Raw genomic sequence first — 19,927 nt, 5'->3', positions numbered from 1 at the left:
ATCTCATTCATTCATTTCACTCTACAAGCATTTAACAACCTATACTACACACCAGTCAGCATACCTAGGTGCTGAACATAATCTGCTTGCGGGAGACGAGTAAAATGATTACAGTCAATTTCCTACTTCTATAAGTAGGTCTGAAGAAAAACATTTTTAAAACATGTGTTGGCCTGGCACGGTGGCTCACACCTATAATCCCAGCACTTTGGGAAGCTGAAGCAGGAGGACTGCTTGAGCCCACAAGTTCAAGACAAGCCTGGGGAACATAGTAAGACCTTGTCTCTACAACAAAACAAAACAAAACAAAACAAAAAAACCAGGCATGGTGGTGCACACCTGCAATCCCAGCTTCTCAGGAGGCTGAGGTAAAAGGATCACTTGAGCCTGGCAGCGCAAGGCTGCAGTGAGCTAAAATTGGGTCACGGCCCTCCAGCCCGGGCAACAGAGCAAGATTCTGTACCTAAAAAAAATATTAAAAGTAAATAAAAATAAAACATGTGCTACCAAAATACATACTCAGTATTCCTCTAATTGGTATTGTAATTAGAATTTGAATACAGTGTAAATTGTGTAATTTTATCTACATTTCTCATTACATTAATAGCACTGACTTGCGTTTCCGTACATTTTGTCCAGCCTCAGTCTACTTTACCCATTTAGCCTAGAGAAAGACAACCTCATTGTTACTATAATGTGCACCTGTACTCAAAAATGCTATCCAGGCCGGGTGCGGTGGCTCACTCCTATAATTCCAGAATTTTGGGAGGCTGAGGTGGGCAGATCACAAGATCAGGAAATCGAGACCATCCTGACTAACACAGTGAAACCCCGTCTCTACTGAAAAAATACAAAAAAAATTAGCCAGGCATGGTGGCGGGCGCCTGTAGTCCCAGCTACTTGGGACGCTGAGGCTGGAGAACGGCGTGAACCCGGGAGGCGGAGCTTGCAGTGAGCCGAGATGGAGCCACTGCACTTCAGCCTGGGCGAAAGAGCGAGATTCCGTCTCAAAAAAAAAAAAAAAAAAAAAAATGCTATCCAAATCCCTGCAATACTATCTTGAAAAATGTATCATAGGGAATAGAAATTTGGTTTTATGTGTTTAAAAAAAAATCACTACATTTCCCACTGTGTGGATAGCAGGAGAAAAAATGCGTCCACTTTGAAGGACCATGTTTAATAACGGTCAGATGCCAAATACACTGTATTAATATCAGTGAACAAAAGATATGGAGCTTCTCTCATATCTCCATCTGAATTAGATAGATAGATTTTATACCTATGTAATAAATAAATATAGTTTATACCTATGTAATTTATACCCGTGTCTACTCGGTCACTCTATATACATACATGTGCATGCGTGCACACGCACACACACACATATATACATTTACTTGAATTCAACCAGGTGCTTAACATGAAATAACAGACTATAAGCTGTGAATAATATGTAAGGATAGTTACAGTGTACAAGAGAGTCAGTCACAGTAAATCCTTTCATTCTGAACAGCATTCCTTGCCCACCAATTTAGTTATTAAAACATGACGGCTAATTTTTGGAGAAAAAAATATAAATATTTTAAAATATTAACAAACATAAAATATTTACAAAAAATTTACATTTTTGTGAAACATAAATATTTCACAAAATATTGTGAAAAGTTAATATAATAAATATTTTTTATATTGCAAAGTGGAAATGATGAATACATTGCTCAATTTAAGTAGGAAAACATCACTTGTACAATTTGCTTTTCTGGTTTTTCAATGCTTTCGTGCCTGCTTTTAACCAAAGGACAGAATACAACTGGTCTAGTTCCTCAGGGGATGGCAGCATTCAATCAATCATAGAGCAAAGGTAAACAAAAAGAAATTATTTTCAGAGACTCTAACATCCATCTATTCCTCCAGTATCTTATTCTATCTTGTGTCTCTGCATCAGGGTGAATCATCAGAAAGCTATCTACTTTGACCACATCAGCTTAGCCCTTTAAAAGTGAGTTCCATTGATTTATCGTACCTTAATGTCATGCCAAATGAATTTTTTTAAAACAATTTAATTCAGGAAAACCTGGATCATACTGGCCTTCAGAGTTTTATATACTTTATAACTGTGAAACACTTTTCACGCAATTACATTGATCCTCAATCAGCACTGCAATCTACTGGCATTTTGCTGTTTTATTTCCTCAACTTTTCTTTATTCTTTTATTACATCTTCATGTGTGTGGTTTCAAATTATTTTAAGAAAGGAATAATATGGCTATTTTTCAATAAAGATAATAGTCTTACTAATAAATACTTCAGGACTTTCCAAAGTACTGCCAATTTCTCACTTTCAGTTTCTCACATACTTAAAAAGTATATCTGAATACAACATGAAACAAAATGAAACATCTTATTAAATAGCATTTTAAAAATTCCCATTACATGCAAATTATTTAATCATCCTTGATCACAGCATAGTAGCAATGAAAGGCAATAATCAAGTACTTCACACTTATTCTATGCTTACAAATACACAGACTGGAAATCTACATATATCTAAAATGCAACTGGACATTCAAAAGACAATCCCATGCAACTCCTATCTAATTCTCTAAATTGGTTCTCTTTGTAACTATATATTTTCAAAGTTATATTGTGTTTTAAAACAGATGTCACAATGACAAAATCCATTTTAATATTTTAATCAACAGAAAAATATTTTATTAATTTTCTTTTATTTTATTTCATTTTTTTTTTTTTTTTTTTTTTTTGTTTTTTTTTTTTGATTATAAAGAGCCTTCCTCTGTTGCCCAGGCTGGAGTGCAGTGGTGCGATCTTGGCTCACCGCAACCTCCATCTCCAGGGTTTAAGCGATTTTCCTACCTCAGTCTCCTGAGTAGCTGGGACTATAGGCATGTGCCACCATGACCGGCTAATTTTTTGTGTTTTTAGTAGAGATGGGGTTTCACCATGTTGGCCAGGCTAGTCTTGATCTCCTGGCCTCATAATCCACCCACCTCGGCCTCCCAAAGTGCTGGGATTATAGCCGTGAGCCACCACGCCCAGCTGAGAAGTAATTATTTTTCAATAGTGTGTCATCTAGGAAAGTTATTATGATTCCATATTGCCCAATACAGTCCATACTCAAATTTATCCAATTGTACCCAAAATTTATAGCTTTAAAATACATGTATAAAGTTGAGGACCCGATCAACGTCCTTGAATCTGATTGCCATGTCTCTTTAGTCTCCTTTAATTTTATATCGTCCCACCACTATTCTGTTTTGTGTGTGTGTGTGATAATGACATTATTTATAAACCCAGGGCAGATGTCTTATGGAATGTATGCACTCTGAACTTGTCCGATTCGTACTTTATAGTTAGATTTAAGTCAAAGAGTTTTGGCAAAAATATTATATGGGTGATACTGTGTGTTTCACTGCATCACTTTAGGAGACACATGTCAGTTTGTCCCATTACAGGTAATGCTAAGTTTGACCACCAGATCTCTCCACTATAAAGGTATATTTTTCTCTTTGCAATTAACACATAATTGGTGTTGTCATACCTTAAGACCATGTAAATATCCTGTTCACCTACAGCCTTTCACCCAATGGTTTTAACATCCAATGATTGATGATCCTTGCCTGAAGTCAATCATTAGTGCAAATGAGTGATTTTGTAATTTTATATTTTTTCTACATTTTAAGTGTCATTTCTTCTGTAAAAAACAACTTTATATTTTCCCCTTTTTTCTCTTTGTAACAAAGTGAGTTTTTTTTTTTCAATTTTAAAGTACAATTATGGACTTACAAATTCTCTTTCACATAATGTGTTATAATCCATACCTACCATTATTCTTTTGGATGTTCAAATTGTTCCAAGTTTTGAGGGTAGGAAACTTTCAAACAGGCTCCTGTGCCTTTTTGACATGTCCCCATCAGTTTTTGAGCACGTTCTTGCTTTGCGACACAATATGTTCCAGGACCTCTTTGTCCCCCATTAAGAAATCAGGAACTTCTCTAAGGAACATTGCCTCCTTTTGGTAGGAAGCCATATTTGGAACCCAAAATCTAGACCCTGGATATATTCATTCTTACTGGGGCTTCTAGGCCCTTTCCTTGGACTGAGATGGAAAACAAATTTTTAAAATCTATGAGTTAATATTAATGCTACCAATTCAAAACTAATACCACAGTACACTTTCTAATTTCATCCCATTCTCCTAATTAATATCTCCTAAGAACCCTGGTTCCCCCACTCCAGTAAAATTATTTCTTTGCTCTATCCTATATTACAAACAAAATAATTTCAAGCTTACTACACATGTAGTTAAGGATGGGAGTGAGACTTCTCTAAGTCTGTTTTTATATAGTTGTGACTTTTGAACTATGTAAATGTTCACATGTTGAACATCTGATCATCTGCTCCTTATGATAATTGTTTTACTGGTCTCTGGTTGAATCCTTCTGTGCTTCTCTTTTGCAAAAATAAACTATTTTTTTTTCTTTTTTGTGGAGAACAGTATCTCACCATATTGCCAAGCGGGTCTTGAACTCCTGGGTTCAAGCTGTCTTCTCACCTCTGCCTTTTGCAATTTTTGTCCTTAGAATATTTCCCTCTGAGTTTGTACAATCAGAATAATATGTTTAAAAGTTACTTAAGCCAAGAAGGATATGGACAAACGCTCAGTATCACTAAACATCAGGGAAATGCAAATCAAAACCACAATAAGATATTTTATGTCACCCCAGTTAGTATAGCTACTATCAAAAAGACAAAACAAATGCTGGCAAAGATGCAGAGAAAAGGGAATTCATACACTGATGGTGGGAATGCAAATTAATACAGCCATTACGGAAAATGGTATGGAGGTTCCACCAAAAAACTAAAAATAGAACTACCAATCTCATTACTGGGGTTATATCCAAAGAAAAGGAAATCAGTATGTCAAAGAGGTGTCTGTGTTCTCATGTTTATTGCAGCATTTTTCACAATAGCCAAAACATGGAATCAACCTAAGTGTCCATCCACAGACAAATGGATAAAGAAAATGTGGTTTATTTACACAATGGAATACCATTCAGTCATTAAAAAGAATGAAATCCTGTCATTTGCAGCAACATAGATGAACCTGGAAGACATTATGTTGAATGAAATAAGAAAGGCACAGAAAGATGAATACTGCACATTCTCATTCATATGTGGAAGCTAAATAAATTGATCTCACAGAAGATGAACAAGACAGTGGTATCTAGAGGCTGGGAATGGTAGAGAAAAGAAAAGGATAGGGACACGTTGGTTAATAAATATAAAATTATCCTAGATAAGAGTTACAAATAATTTATTGTATATTTTCAATTAGCTAGAAGAGAGAATTGTGAATGTTTCAACACAAAGAAATTATAAATATTTGAGGTAATGGATATGCTAATAACCCTAATTAATCATTACAGTGTATACATGTATCAAAATATTGCTCTGTACTACACAAATACGTACAATTATTATGTGTCAATTTAAAATATAGCTTTTAAAGCAACTTAAAAGGCCAGGTGCCCTGGCTCACACCTGTAATCCCAACACTTTAGGAGGCCACAGTGGGTGGATCCTTTGAGTTTAGGAGTTTGAGAACAGCTTGGGCAACATGGCGAAACCCCATCTCTACAAAAAAAATACAAAAATTAGCCGGACATGGTGGCACATGCCTGTAGTTCCAGCTACTTGGGAGGCAGAGGTAGGAATATCACTTGAGCTTGGGAAGTTGAGGTTGCAGTGAGCCAGATCACGCCACTGGACTCTAGCCTGGGTGACAGAGAAAGACTCTGTCTCAAAAAAATAAAAAGTTAAATAAATAAATAAAAGCTATTTAAGTTAATTTTTTTGGTGATTATGTCGTGAATTTGTAAGGCTCATTTGTTCCTGTTTGTATTCAATTTTAGGGTTTGCTTTTGTGTGTGTGTGTGTGTGTGTGTGTGTGTGTGTGTGTGTGTGTGTGTGTTTTGAGATGGAGTCTTGCTGTGTTGCCCAGGCTGGAGTACAGTGGTACGATCTCAGCTCACTGCAACCTCTGCCTCCCAGGTTCAAGCAATTCTCCTGCCTCAGCCTCCCCAGTAGCTGGGATTACAGGCGCCTGCCACCGCAACCAGCTAATTTTTGTATTTTTAGTAGAGACTGGGTTTCACCATGTTGGCCAGGCTGGTCTTGAACTCCTGACCTTGTGATCTGCCCGCCTCAGCCTCCCAAAGTGCTGGGATTACAGGCATGAGCCATCATGGCCAGCCGGGTTTGCTTTTTAAAAATCATCTTTTCTTTACCTTTTTTTGTTTCAATACATGACCAGTTACATGGGGCAAAACTCACAACTATAAAATCAGAGTTAGAAAAATCTCACTCCCATCCCTATTTCCTCCACAGTGCTCTTCATCCAATCCTTATCATAATTATTTTACTGGTCTCTGGTTTAACCCTTTCTGTGCTTCTCTTTTGCAAAAATAAACTATATCTATAAATACACTTTTCCTTTTTGTGGAGAACAAGCTCTCACTATGTTGCCCAGGCTGGTCTTGAACTCCTGGGAACAAACTGTTCTCACCTGTGCCTCGCTAAGTGTTGAGATTACTGGCATAAGCTGCTTTTCCTGGCCAGACTACATATTTTTTATTTTCTGTTCTTTCATATGAAAAAGGGACCATACTTACTATATCTATATACATTGTATATCTGGAAATCTTTCCATATCAGTACATAGAAATCTTCCTTATTCTTTTTAGTATTCTATTCTATTCAATCCGTCTCCTCTGGACATTTAGGTTTTTTCTGCTATTACTAACAATCCTACAATGAAAAACTTTGAGTATATGTTATTCTATATTTGGACAGGTGGTTCATCAGGATAAATTCCTAGAATTTGGACTGGTAAGTCAAAGGTAGGTGAAGGTATAATTTGGTAGATACTATAAAATTCTCATTAAATTACACTATGTCACATTCCAGTCAGCAATGTAAGTGCCTGTTTCTTCACAGGCTTGCCAATTAAGTATATTCTGAGCTTTTAACTTTTGCCAATCTGCAAAGTAAAAATGATCTCTCTATATATTAATTGGCATTTCTCTTATTATCAATGAAATATGAACATCTTTACATATATTGTCATACATCATAACTTTTTTTTAGTGAACTATCCATATCTTTTGTTCATTTTTAAGATCATAAGTTAAACACTTATTTCAATGTAAAAAAGAATTCAATAATCCTACAATGATGGCTTCAAACTTTGTTCTAAAAAAATGTTAAACAATGAAAAAACAATGTAAGAACTAACGGGAAAGAATACGAACAACCCTTAAAACTGTATGGTCATATTCTATACTGTGTTCCCAACAGTCCACTAAAAAGTGGAAGTTAAATCAAATGAGAAGGATTAAGAAAAATGTATTCAAGTTATAATTTTATGATATCAATTAGTGTTAAGTGGTTCATCTCACAAACAACCAAGTCACTGAAGAAGGTGAAAGTTTGGGAAACAGATGGTTGATAGACATTTTTTGGTAGCAGTTTCATTACACCCACCTCACAAGTACAGGTAATTCTTCGAGGATGAGGGGCTTCCTGTTGTAGCTGATACACTGTGAGAAGGTAGAAACAAAAAGTGTCAATGTCCCTTCCATAGAACTTATCAATATATTAGAAATAAAACCTGGCTGCTTTTATGTTCACAAGAAAACTGGTATAACCTTATTTATTAAATGGTGTTATGAACAAAACAAGGAAAGTAAACAAAACTACATTTAGTGAAAGCTCAGGAGCAATACAAACAGAAAAATCATAATCCAAACAAGTGTCTTTTTACCTTGTAACAAGTCAGTGCTGGATATTTGGCTCTGTTCTCCGAAATGTGGTCATTTATTTTTCCCAATTCTTTGTGGGGATATTAAAGGATGTCTTTGATATAAATCAATAATGGTTATATATACATATATTTAAAGCATGTTATTGTCAAGCTTGAAACTAAAATTAAGATTTATAGGCTAAATGTAATGGATACACTGTTTTTCTCCCCTATTTATATTACAAACATCTATCTTCAAAGATAATCTTCCTCTTTCCCTAAAAACAAAAGTTCTGAGCCAAAGTTACCACTGCTTATTCAACTAGGGCAAATATAGCAAAAGAAAGAATTCAGATATTCAAATAACTTGCCAAAAGAGTGGATCATTTTTAGGGCATCTGAAAATGTATCAGTGAAAATTATACCGATACCATGACTTCCTTCTAGCCTCACTTCAGGCTTTTTTATTTAAAATGAAAAAAGAATGAATAGGATGTGTGGCTACATATGTCTAAGTTTATCTCTTAGAGTTTTTTTCTATTTCTACATATATAATCACATATAATTTAATATTCTAAATACTTAAGATATTTTGTCAACATAACATCAAACTACCCAGTAATCTGGGACCATCAGGTAACAGATGACTCAGATTTCAAATGGATATCATTACACAGACTCTACTTCTGACCACACTGATTCATCTACATCATAGGAACATATATAGAATAAATACAATTAGACTATACATATATACACACATACATAATTAGCCTGTGTGTGTATATATAAATGTGTGTGTATATATACACTATCTCTCTCTATACAAACAACAGTGAACACACACAGATACAATCACCGTGTGTACTTGTATGCAAAGGGGATACAGCACTGTGGTTAAGAATTTGAACTCTTGAATCAAACAATCTGGAGACTGAACACTGGGGCTCTGTCACTAACACTGCATTCTGTGCCTTCATTTTCCTTATTTGCAAAATGGGATTAATAATAATTTCTACTTCACAGATTACTTAAGGATATAAATAGTTTACATAAAAGATGTAAAACTGTCCCTAGCTCATACTAAATGCTCAATGAAAATTACTCATTATTATGCGTAGGTGACTGGTATTAATACATAAAATTCTTTATAGTAATATTTGATTACTAGGATGCATCTTGAGTTCCTCACTAAAACATAGTATCAGAGCAATGCTATAATTTAAAAGGAACTGAGAAAATACAGCTTTACTGTTTAAAAATCAAACACAAAGCCACTTCATCAATTATGTTTAAATTCCACTGGTAGAAATGTGTTCCTTTACCTTTTTCTCCTGATGGCAGAAGTCCCCAAGAGAAGTAATACATTAAAATAGTTTTAGATACCCATATTTCATTGAGTTAATAAGAACTATTCCTGTGGATACAGTTTTATATATTGTTACAGAGATGACACAAAGAGAGTTAATTCTGAGGTAGAAAAGGGAAGAAAAAGCACTAAAGTCAAATTTGTCTGGCCCTGATAATGAAAAGTACATGTGTATCACCCCATAATATGTGTAAATCTCCACCCTCCTGAAAAGCGGCCAAAACATCATTTGTAAGAAAGAAGTGTTCTTCAAGGGCCAGGCACAGTGGCTCGCACCTGTAATCCCAGCACTTTGGGAGGCCAAGGTGGGAGGATCGTTTGAGCTCAAGAGACTAGCCTGGGCAACATAGCGAGACCCTGTCTCTAAAAAACGTAAAAAGAAAAAAAAAAAAAGATTCTTCAAGTCCATTCCTCCATATTGGTAACCATAAGGTAAAAATTCAGTTCACATTTCTACTTTGATCAGTAATTCTCAAAACATTGGTATTTCCCTTTGTCAAGAAAATGCTCTGGAAAGTGCTGCCATCTATGAAAACCCAATTCTAAGAACTGAATGATAGTCAAGAAGAACATTAAAAGTTAATACAGAAAGTAAAATGTTGATTTTGACTCAAAGCACAAATACTGTGCTTTGTATCTGGTTATCAGCAATAAAGCATTTGCCTGTTCAGTAAGCATACATTAAGATGAGCCACTATGAAAAAAGGGGAGACAATATTGTCATATGAGAATTGATCTGGGTTTCAAATTTGTTTCATCAGAGTTTCAAAGGGTATAGTATTTTCTTAACATTCAGTCACATAAAGTTATTTACTTTTCAGTTTCTTTCAGATCCTCAATTAAGGATAAAGCTCTGTTTCATAAAGAGGAACTTTTAGACAAATGCTTCCTGATTGGCTACCAGTGGTTACCAATGGTTAATCTACCTTTAAGACTTGCTTTTTTTAATTCCTGTTTTTTTTCTTTGAGACAGTGTCTCACTTTGTCATACAGGCTGGAGTACAGTGGCACAAACACAACTCACCGCAGCCTCAACCTCCCGAGTTCAAGCAATCCTCATGCCTCAGAACCCAAGTAGCTGGGACTACAGGCACACACCACCACGTCCAGCTAATTTTTTTTTTTTTTTTTTGAGACAGAGTCTCGCTCTGTCACCCAGGCTGGAGTGCAGTGGTGCAATCTCAGCTCACTGCAAGCTCCACCTCCCAGGTTCACGCCATCCTCCTGCCTCAGCCTCCTGAGTAGCTGGGACTGCAGGCGCCCACCACCACGCCTGGCTAATTTTTTGTATCTTTAGTAGAGACAGGGTTTCACCATATCAGCCAGGATGGTCTTGATCTCCTGAGCTCGTGATCTGCCCGCCTCGGCCTCCCAAAGTGCTGGGATTACAGGTGCGAGCCACTGCGACCAGCCTAATTTTTGTATTTTTATAGAGACAAGGTTTCACCATCTTACCCAGGCTTGTCTCAAACTCCTGAGCTCAAGTGATCCTTCCACCTTGGCTTCTTAAAATGCTGGGATGACAGGTGTGAGCCACTGTGCCTGGTCAAGTCTTGGATATTTTATAACAAATATAACAAATTTGGATTCNACGCCATCCTCCTGCCTCAGCCTCCTGAGTAGCTGGGACTGCAGGCGCCCACCACCACGCCTGGCTAATTTTTTGTATCTTTAGTAGAGACAGGGTTTCACCATATCAGCCAGGATGGTCTTGATCTCCTGAGCTCGTGATCTGCCCGCCTCGGCCTCCCAAAGTGCTGGGATTACAGGTGCGAGCCACTGCGACCAGCCTAATTTTGTATTTTATAGAGACAAGGTTTCACCATCTTACCCAGGCTTGTCTCAAACTCCTGAGCTCAAGTGATCCTTCCACCTTGGCTTCTTAAAATGCTGGGATGACAGGTGTGAGCCACTGTGCCTGGTCAAGTCTTGGATATTTTATAACAAATATAACAAATTTGGATTCAAAAAACACCTATCAAAAAGATCATTAAAAAATTATGCAAAGTAATGAAGTCTAATTCAGGCCCTTCTCTCTGTTTAGAATTTTTGATAATTTGAATTGGAACTCAGCTGAATTTAAATCAGCACAATCATTAAATGATTGATCAAAAATGAATAGCTAAATTCAAGATGAGGGAATATATGATAAAAGTACTTAATATCTTCAATCACCTTAGAAGCGTCAATCGTATATACTTATTAATGAAATTCTCAATCCCTACAGACAATAAATTGTTCATCAAGTCCAAAGATCACAATTGGTATCTTGAAGTCAAAATTGGCCCACATGTGTTTTGTTTGCTGTCTTTTAAATTTGAGTAGGTTTTTAACATCAAAAAATTAAGAAACTTAAGGACAACAAAAGCAAAAGAGAATGCCAGCCTCTCTTGAAAACTCAGATCTAGAAATATGGAACCCAGAGTCTAACAAGACAATAAAAGATGCTAATTTTGAGCTACTCTCTATAGACAGGGTCTCCATGGTCTACTGTCTCAGAGTCCTAATCTGGCTTGGTTGCCTCATTTATTACATGTAAGGTTCCTGGTTTAATTCGCACAACAAGTATTGAAAAGCGATAAAACCATATTTGTTTAAAAAGAGTCCACAACTTAGACTTCTTGCTAATTTTATTTCCCTATTGGTTTATATTTGTAAGACTTCAGAGTTACATTTTAACAAGATCAGTAGAACTAACAGTAAGAAGTACAAGATAGGCATGGGTAAAATAAGTTTCTTCTAGAATCAAATTGTGAAATGCTGTTCAGATTCCACCATGCCAAAGATAGAAAAACAAAACACACTAACATGTAGCAACTTTTGACATTAAATCATCTTGTTTACTTTTATAGATCTATTACAGAAGTGAACAATTAGAACTTCTTGAGCAGCTTTCAATGGGTGTACCACCTTACATGAATTGACATACCTATTTTTAAAATTTCAGCCCATGTCTATTTCATTACCATTTTAAGAATTTTTTAATAACTAAATTTAAGTCACATCACAGAAGTGCTGAAGTATTACAGTTTGTCGGTCCCAAAGAGTATTAGTAGAAAATATTGTCAATTATCAATTCTAAACTGTATACATATATCTGGCCTAAGATTGTCATGGCTCAAATACTAAGGAAACTGAACAATGCCTACTACCTCAGTTATTTAAAATTCCAGTCTCTATTGATGACATCAGGGTATTACAGGCCTGTCAGTCTTTACAATTTTTCCTACTAAAATGTAAAGACTCTAAGAGATGAAGTCCTTAAGGTACAATTAATAAATATCTTACTGAAGATTATTTAGAGCTGGTTGTAAAAACTGTAAAACTGAGTGGTAAAGATAATATAAACAAAAAGTTCAACTTAATCACATTTTTTTCTAAGATCGGAATTTGACAAACACAGTAACCATCTATAGGATTATAAAAAGTCATCATTAGAATGCATTTATTTATTTAATATGAATGAATAAATGAATGAGACAGGGTCTGGAGTTCAGAGTCCTGATCACAACTCACTGCAGCCTCCACACCCCTTGGGCCCAAGTAATCCTCCCACCTCCACCCTGGAAGCAGTTCCTCCCACCTCCACCTCCCAAGCAGCTGGGACCACAGGAGGGCAACACCATGCCCAGCTAATGGTTTTATTTCTTATTTTTTGGTAGAGATGGGATCCCCCTATATTGGCTAGGCTGGCCTCAAACTCCTGGGCTCAAGAAATCCTCCCACCTCAGTCTCCCCAGACTACTAGGATTACAGGCCTGAGTCACCATGCCTGGCTGCAATTTTTATGTTTCCTCATTTGTTAAAATTTGTACATACTCAAATCTTGGAAGATTAATATCATAATCTTATAAGAAAATTTCTAAAAGGATTTTCCACTTGCTTTTAATATAGTTTAATTATAAAATTTCCTTGAATCAGAAGTTTTTTTTCCTTTGACAGTCAAAAGATAAAATATTTATTTTAATAATTTCCTACACATTTCTACTATTAAAATGATTATGGGGAGTTCAGACACTGAAGTCATTAAGAGAAATGATAAAACTCAGTAACAGAATTATAGTCTTATTAAAGAAAGACTCAGCTGGGCACAGTGGCTCACACCTATAATCCCAACACATGGGAGGCCAAGGAGGCCGGATCACTTGAGGTCAGGAGCTGGAGACCTTCCTGGGCAACACAGTGAGACCTTGTAGTCTACAAAATAAAATTTTTAAAAATCAACCTGTGGTCACAGCTACTCAGGAGGTTGAAGTGGTAGGATCACTTGAGCCCAGGGGGTCAAGGCTGTAGCATGCCAAGATTGCACCACTGAACGACGGTCTGGGCGACAAAGTAATAGCCTATCTCTTTTTTTTTTAAATGTCTTTTTTTTTTTTTTTTTTTTGAGACGGAGTTTTGCTCTTCGCTCTTGTTGCTCAGGCTGGAGTGCAATGGTGCGATCTTGGCTTGCTGCAATCTCTGCCTCTCAAGTACAAGGGATTCTCCTGTCTCAGCCTCCCAAGTAGCTCGGATTACAGGCATGCGCCACCCCACTCAGCTAATCTTTTGGTATTTAGTAGAGACAGGTTTCACCATGTTAGGCTGGTCACAAACTCCTGACCTCAGGTGATCTACTCGCCTCAGCCTCCCAAAGTGCTGGGATTACATAAATGCCATTTTTTAAAACAAATGATAGCTACTGCAAGACATGCAAGATATGTGAAGCTACAAAAAATACCAATTGCATATACTACATTTAGTAATTGATATTTTTCATGGAGGAAAAGATTACCACAAACTCAATAATAGTCTGAGGCTTCATAAATGTTCTTACATTAAAAATGTGCAGGGTGCAAGTCAGAGTCAGAAAATAAAGATAAACTGAAAACCAGAAAATGCAGAGAAGTTTTTTTTTTTGTTTTGTTTTGTTTTGTTGTTGTTGTTTTGAGATGGAGTCTCGCTCTGTAGCCCAGGCTGGAGTGCAATGGCATGATCTTGGCTCACTGCAACCTCTGCCTCCCTGGTTCAAGCAATTCTCCTGCCTCAGCCTCCCAAGTAGTTGGGACTATAGGTGTGTGCCACCACAGCCAGCTAATTTTTGTATTTTTAGTAGAGATGGGTTTCACCATGTTGGCCAGGCTGGTCTCAAACTCCTGACCTCAGGCAATCCACCTGCCTCAGCCTCCCAAAGTGCTGGGATTACAGGCATGAGCCACAGTGCCCGGCCAGAGAAGAATTTTAAATAGGCTTCCAGCCAATGAGATTACGAGACAAAATCTTTAGGAGGTAAAGAACATTAGTCATTTTTACACATTCGTATAACTATACTCCCAAGGGAAAAAGAAAAGGCACCAGCAGCATTGGGGCAAAGCATCTATGGCAATATTTTTAGAGATTGTTCATGTTTTACTTATAATTAGCCCAAAGTGGCAACCTATTAAAAACAAAATTATCTGTTCTGAGAACATAAGACCAATGAGAATCTGAATCGCTGTTCCTTCAGTCGGCAAATTTCAGCAACCTACAAACATCAAATTTATAATAAACCTCAACATTTACAAAGATGTTAATCTATAATTAAAGTACAGGTTTCTTAGGTTGCTAATTCAACTACAGAAATAAACAAGAACTTATAGTGCTTTTCCATAATAATGCATTCATAAATTTTAAAACTATTTTGATTATATTAGCCCTATTTCAACTCTTAAAATCTGAAATATCCTTTACTTGATGAAACAATATTCTCTAGAAAACAAGGAAAGGAAAACAAAGAACTAAAACCCTAGACGTTTAAAAAGAAATATTTATCCTAACGCAGTTTAAAAAGCAGCATGGAATCAAGTATCTCCCTTATATTTTGGTAAAGTAATTATTTAAAAGTTAGATCACCTTTTGTTTTTTTGTGTTTTTGTTTTTTTGCCTCTTTTCACTTATTCTTTCTGTCAACATAGCCTCCTGAATTATTGTCATTTAAATATTCCTTTCTTCACATAAAGAAACAGGACCTGAAAATAATTAGACTGTTTGAATTCTCAGTGTCTCCTTGTATTAGCTTTATTAGCCACTCTTAACAAGTGGTCTCAAGTTTCACTACATGAAATTCATGCAAGCTCAGAGGGATGAAATGCATTCCAGACAGAAAACCATATACTGAACAGACTTTGTGGAAACACTTACTTAACCACAATTACTTCTATGCTATTCCCAAACCTTGTCGTAAATTAATTTTTCAACAATGGATACAAAATGGAATTTCTATCTAATAATCCCATATTTTTATATTACTTATAAAGCACTATAACCCACAAAATTAAATTTATTTATAGACTTACAGTAAGATTTCCAAACAGGAGGTCTATATTCATCTGTATCTGAAAGAAAAAACATCAAATTAACATTACCGAATACTTACATTTTAAATGAGACATTTTAATAATTAACTCATTTAATATATATTTGAGATCTATTTGTTCGACGTATTGTGCTAGGCATGAAGGGGCATTCAAGGGTTTTTTTTAGCCTTGGTCCTTACTTAGTTGGAGAAATTTTACAAAGATGTTTAAAGAAAGTTATTGTATTTATTCAACTGCTTATTACATAAAACATCAAGGTTAACTTTTACTGCTGGTACTCATTTCTTACTATCACTGAAGTAAGAAGTCAACAAAGGCTTTGTTTCTTTGGGCTTAATGATTATTTTACTGAAAGATCCCTAAAATTATTGAACTTTTCTTCTTCAGTCAAATTTACCAGATTAATAATTTTAATTACCCCAAAAGTTAAGTATTTCTATTATTTTCCCCCATTATATTTAGGGGATTCCAATGTACATGGTTTTACTAACATGAAGAGAGAACAGCAAGATTCAGATCTCAGTCCTCACACATCCTGGACAATCAAAACCAGGAAATGAGAAACACTTCAATGGAAGAGAGTGTATCTAGGGAACGACAACGAACATGAGGTGAACATCTGCTCTTCAAGTCCATTTCCCCTCACGTTGCCTGAGTGCAGATGTAGGAGACAGTATAAATAGGAAGTGGAAAGAGATGAAAATACAAACACATGAGGGACGTGAAGTAATCAGAGAGAGGAGAAGGAGCCAGTGTGGTCTGGCTTCTCATCAGTAAAGTATAGCTGGGGGCTAATTTTGCCAGCCAAAAGCTCTGCCTGAAAGACTATATAGCCAAGACTGCAGAAACATTTTTTGGTATAAAGATATGGCCAGCCACATGACCTGGCTCTGCTGGAAACCAACATGAACCCATTAAGCAATCTGATCCTAAAATCTTCATCTTCAAGGAAGCAAAAAAGTCCCTGGAAAGTTTATTGAGAAAACTAAACAAGTAGCTAAGGTAAAATGGTCATAGACATAAGACATTCAGCCTCCAATCTGCAACCTTCAAACTGCAATATCACACTTGGTTTATAATGTGTTATCAAAAATCACACAAATACTTTGAGAAAAAGGGTTATAGAAAGACTACTAATAGTGGGCATAATAACATAACATGGAAATTTTAAATCATGTGGAAATTGCTTGGGACCCCATAGGAGTGTTCAAATATGTCTGCTTCAAGAGAAAGAAATAATGAGCATCCAAATTGGTAAGGAGGAAGTCAACCTGTCGCTGTTTGCTGATGACATGATCGCACACCTAGAAAACCCTAAATACTCATCCAAAAAGCTCTTAGAACTGGTAAATGAATTCAGCAAAGTTTCCAAAGTTAACGTACACGAATCAGTAGCTCTGCTATACACCAACTGTGACCAAGCTGAGAATCAGGTCAAGAACTCGATCTCTTATACAAAAGCTGCAAAAAACAACCAACCAAACAAAACAAAAACAAAAACAAAACTTAGGAATACACATAACCAAGAAGGTGAAAGACCTCTGCAAGGAAAACTGCAAAACACTACTGAAAGAAATCATAGATGACACAAACAAATGGAAACACATCCCATGCTCATGGATGGGTAGCATCAATATTGTGAAAATGATCATACTACCAAAAGTAATCTACAAATTCAATGCAACTCCCATCAAAATATCACCATCATTCTTCACAGAACTAGGAAACACAGTCCTAAAAATCATATGGAACCAAAAGAGAGCCTGCACAGCCATAGCAAGACTATGCAAAAAGAACAAATGTGGAGGCATTACATTACCCAGCTTCAAACTATACTATAAGGCCACAGCCAGCATAGTACTGGTATCAAAATAGGAATATAGACCACTGCAACAGAATAGAGAATCCAGAAATAAAGCCAAATCCTTACAGCCCACTGATCTTCAACAAAGCAAACAAAAACATTAAGTAGGGAAAGGATACCCTATTCAAAAATGGTGCTGGGATAATTGGCAAACCACACATAGAAGAACGAAACTGGATCCTCATTTCTCACTCTATACAAAAACCAACTCAAGATGGATCAAATACTTAAATCTAAGACCTGAAACCATAAAAATTCTAGAAGATAACATTGGAAAACCCCTTCTAGATATTGGCTTAGGCAAAGACTTCATGACCAAGAACCCACAAGCAAACAGAACAAAAGCAAAGATAAAGAGATGGAATTTAATTAAATGAAAAAGTTTCTTCATAGCAAAAGAAATAATCAGCAGAGCAAACAGACAACCCACAGAATAGGAGAAATCTTCACAATCTATACATCCAGCAAAGGACTAATATCCAGAATCTACAAGAAACTCAAACAAATCAGCAAGAACAAAACAAGCAATCCTATCAAAAAGTGGGCTAAGGACACGAATAAACAATTTTTAAAAGATGATATGCAAACAACGTGAAAAAATGCTCAACATCACTAATTACCAGGGAAATGCAAATCAAAACCACAATATGGTATCACCTCACTCCTACAAGAATGGCCATAATCAAAAAATCAAAAAATAATAGATGGTGTGGATGTGGTGAAAGGGAACGCTTTTACACTGTTGGTGGGAATGTAAGCTAGTACAACCACTATGGAAAACCATGTGGAGATTCCTTAAAGAACTAAAAGTAGATCTACCATTTGATCCAGTAATTCCACTCCCGGGTATCTACCCAGAAGAAAAGAAGTCATTATATGAAAAAGACACTTGCACACACATGTTTATAGCAGCACAATTCGCAATTGCAAAGATACGGAACCAGCCCAAATGCCCATCAATCAACAAGTGGATAAAGAAAATGTGGTATATACATCTATCTACATATAGAGAGAGACAGACATATATATACACACCATGGAATACTACTCAGCCATAAAAAGGAATGAAATAATGGCATTTGCAGCAACCTGGATGGAATTGGAGACCATTATTCTAAGTGAAGTAACTCAGGAATGGAAAACCAAACATCGTTATGTTCTCACTTATAGGAGGGAGTTAAGCTATGAGGATGCAAAGGCATAAGAATGATACAATGGACTTTGGGGAGTGAGAGGAAACGATGGGCGGGGAGAGGAATAAAAGACTACACATTGGTTATGGTGTACACTGCTCAGGTGATAGGTACACCAATTTCTCAGAAATCACCACTAAAGAACTTATTCATGTAACCAAACACCACCCAAAAACCTATTGAGATAAATAAATTGAAAAACAAATGAAAAATAAAATAAAGAAAATGTGGTATGTACACACCATGGAATACTAAACAGCTATAAAAAAAAGAATGAAATTATGTCCTTTGCAAAAATATGGAGGCAGCTGGAGGCCATTATCCTAAACAAACTAACACAGGAACAGAAAACCAAATACCATATCTTCTCACTTATAAGTGGAGCTAAGTATTGAGCACATAAGGATATAAATATGACACAATGTCTACTATGGACTACCAGAAGGTGAGGAGAGGGGTGAGTTAAACTACCTATTAAGCACTATGCTCATTGCCGGGGTGACAGGACCTGTACTCCAAACCTCAGCATCATGCAATATTCTCATGTAACAAATCTGCACATGAACCCCCAATATAAAACCTGAAAATTTTTTTTAAAATTGCAGAAAACTTAAAGACAAAGAGGAAATCTTGAAAGAAGCAAGAAGAAAAATAACTTTTCCATTGAAGAATAATGGTAAGAATTACAAGCAGACTTCTCATTAGAAACCATAAAAGCATTAAGAGAGAGGAGTAAAATATCCAAAATGTTGAAGAAAGAAAAAAATAACAACTCCAAATTTTATATCCACTAGAATTATCCTTCAAATGAGAAGGAAAGATAAAGACTTTCTCAGACAAACAACAAATGAGAGAACTCATCACAACAAACCTGACAAAAAATAAATGTTAGAAGAAATTCTTCAAAAAGAGGGGGGAAAGGATGTAAGTCAGAAACTCAAATCTACATAAAGAAAGAAAGAGCATCAGAGAAGGAATAAATGATAAAATGAAAAAACAAAACATACACACAAATATATATGCTTGAAGAATGAGTAATAGGCTAGGTACGGTGGCTCACACCTGTAATCCCAGAACTTTGTGAGGCCAAGGCGGGCTGGTCACCTGAGGTAAGGAGCTCGAGACCAGTCTGGCCAACATGATGAAACCCCATCTCTACTAAAAATACAAACATTACAAACATTAGGTGGTGGGTACCTGTACCCCAGCTACTCAGGAGGCTGAGGCAGGGAGAACTGCTTGAACCCAGTGGGCAGAGGCTGCAGTGAACCGAGATCACACCACTGCTCTCCAGCCTGGGTGACAGAGCAAGACTCCATCTCAAAAAAAAAAAAAAAAAAAAAA

The 19,927-nt window shown here is 36.3% G+C and overlaps 1 protein-coding gene across 3 annotated transcripts in view; it reads right to left on the bottom strand.

The window, feature by feature from the left end:
* Positions 1-19,927, bottom strand: part of CHN1 (chimerin 1) — a 214,678-nt gene that overhangs the window by 142,487 nt on the left and 52,264 nt on the right. For all 3 annotated transcript variants that reach the window (XM_017856959.1, XM_017856961.1, XM_017856960.1), the window contains 2 exons: positions 15,506-15,544; positions 7,564-7,619 (listed from right to left, as the gene is read on the bottom strand). In XM_017856959.1, coding sequence (XP_017712448.1) covers positions 7,564-7,619; positions 15,506-15,544 — 95 coding nt within the window. The remainder of the gene's footprint in view (positions 1-7,563; positions 7,620-15,505; positions 15,545-19,927) is intronic.

Source organism: Rhinopithecus bieti, unplaced genomic scaffold (genome assembly GCF_001698545.2).
Source record: "Rhinopithecus bieti isolate Rb0 unplaced genomic scaffold, ASM169854v2 scaffold_43749, whole genome shotgun sequence".
Taxonomy (NCBI): domain Eukaryota; kingdom Metazoa; phylum Chordata; class Mammalia; order Primates; family Cercopithecidae; genus Rhinopithecus; species Rhinopithecus bieti.
This window is presented reverse-complemented; position numbering and strand designations above follow the sequence as displayed.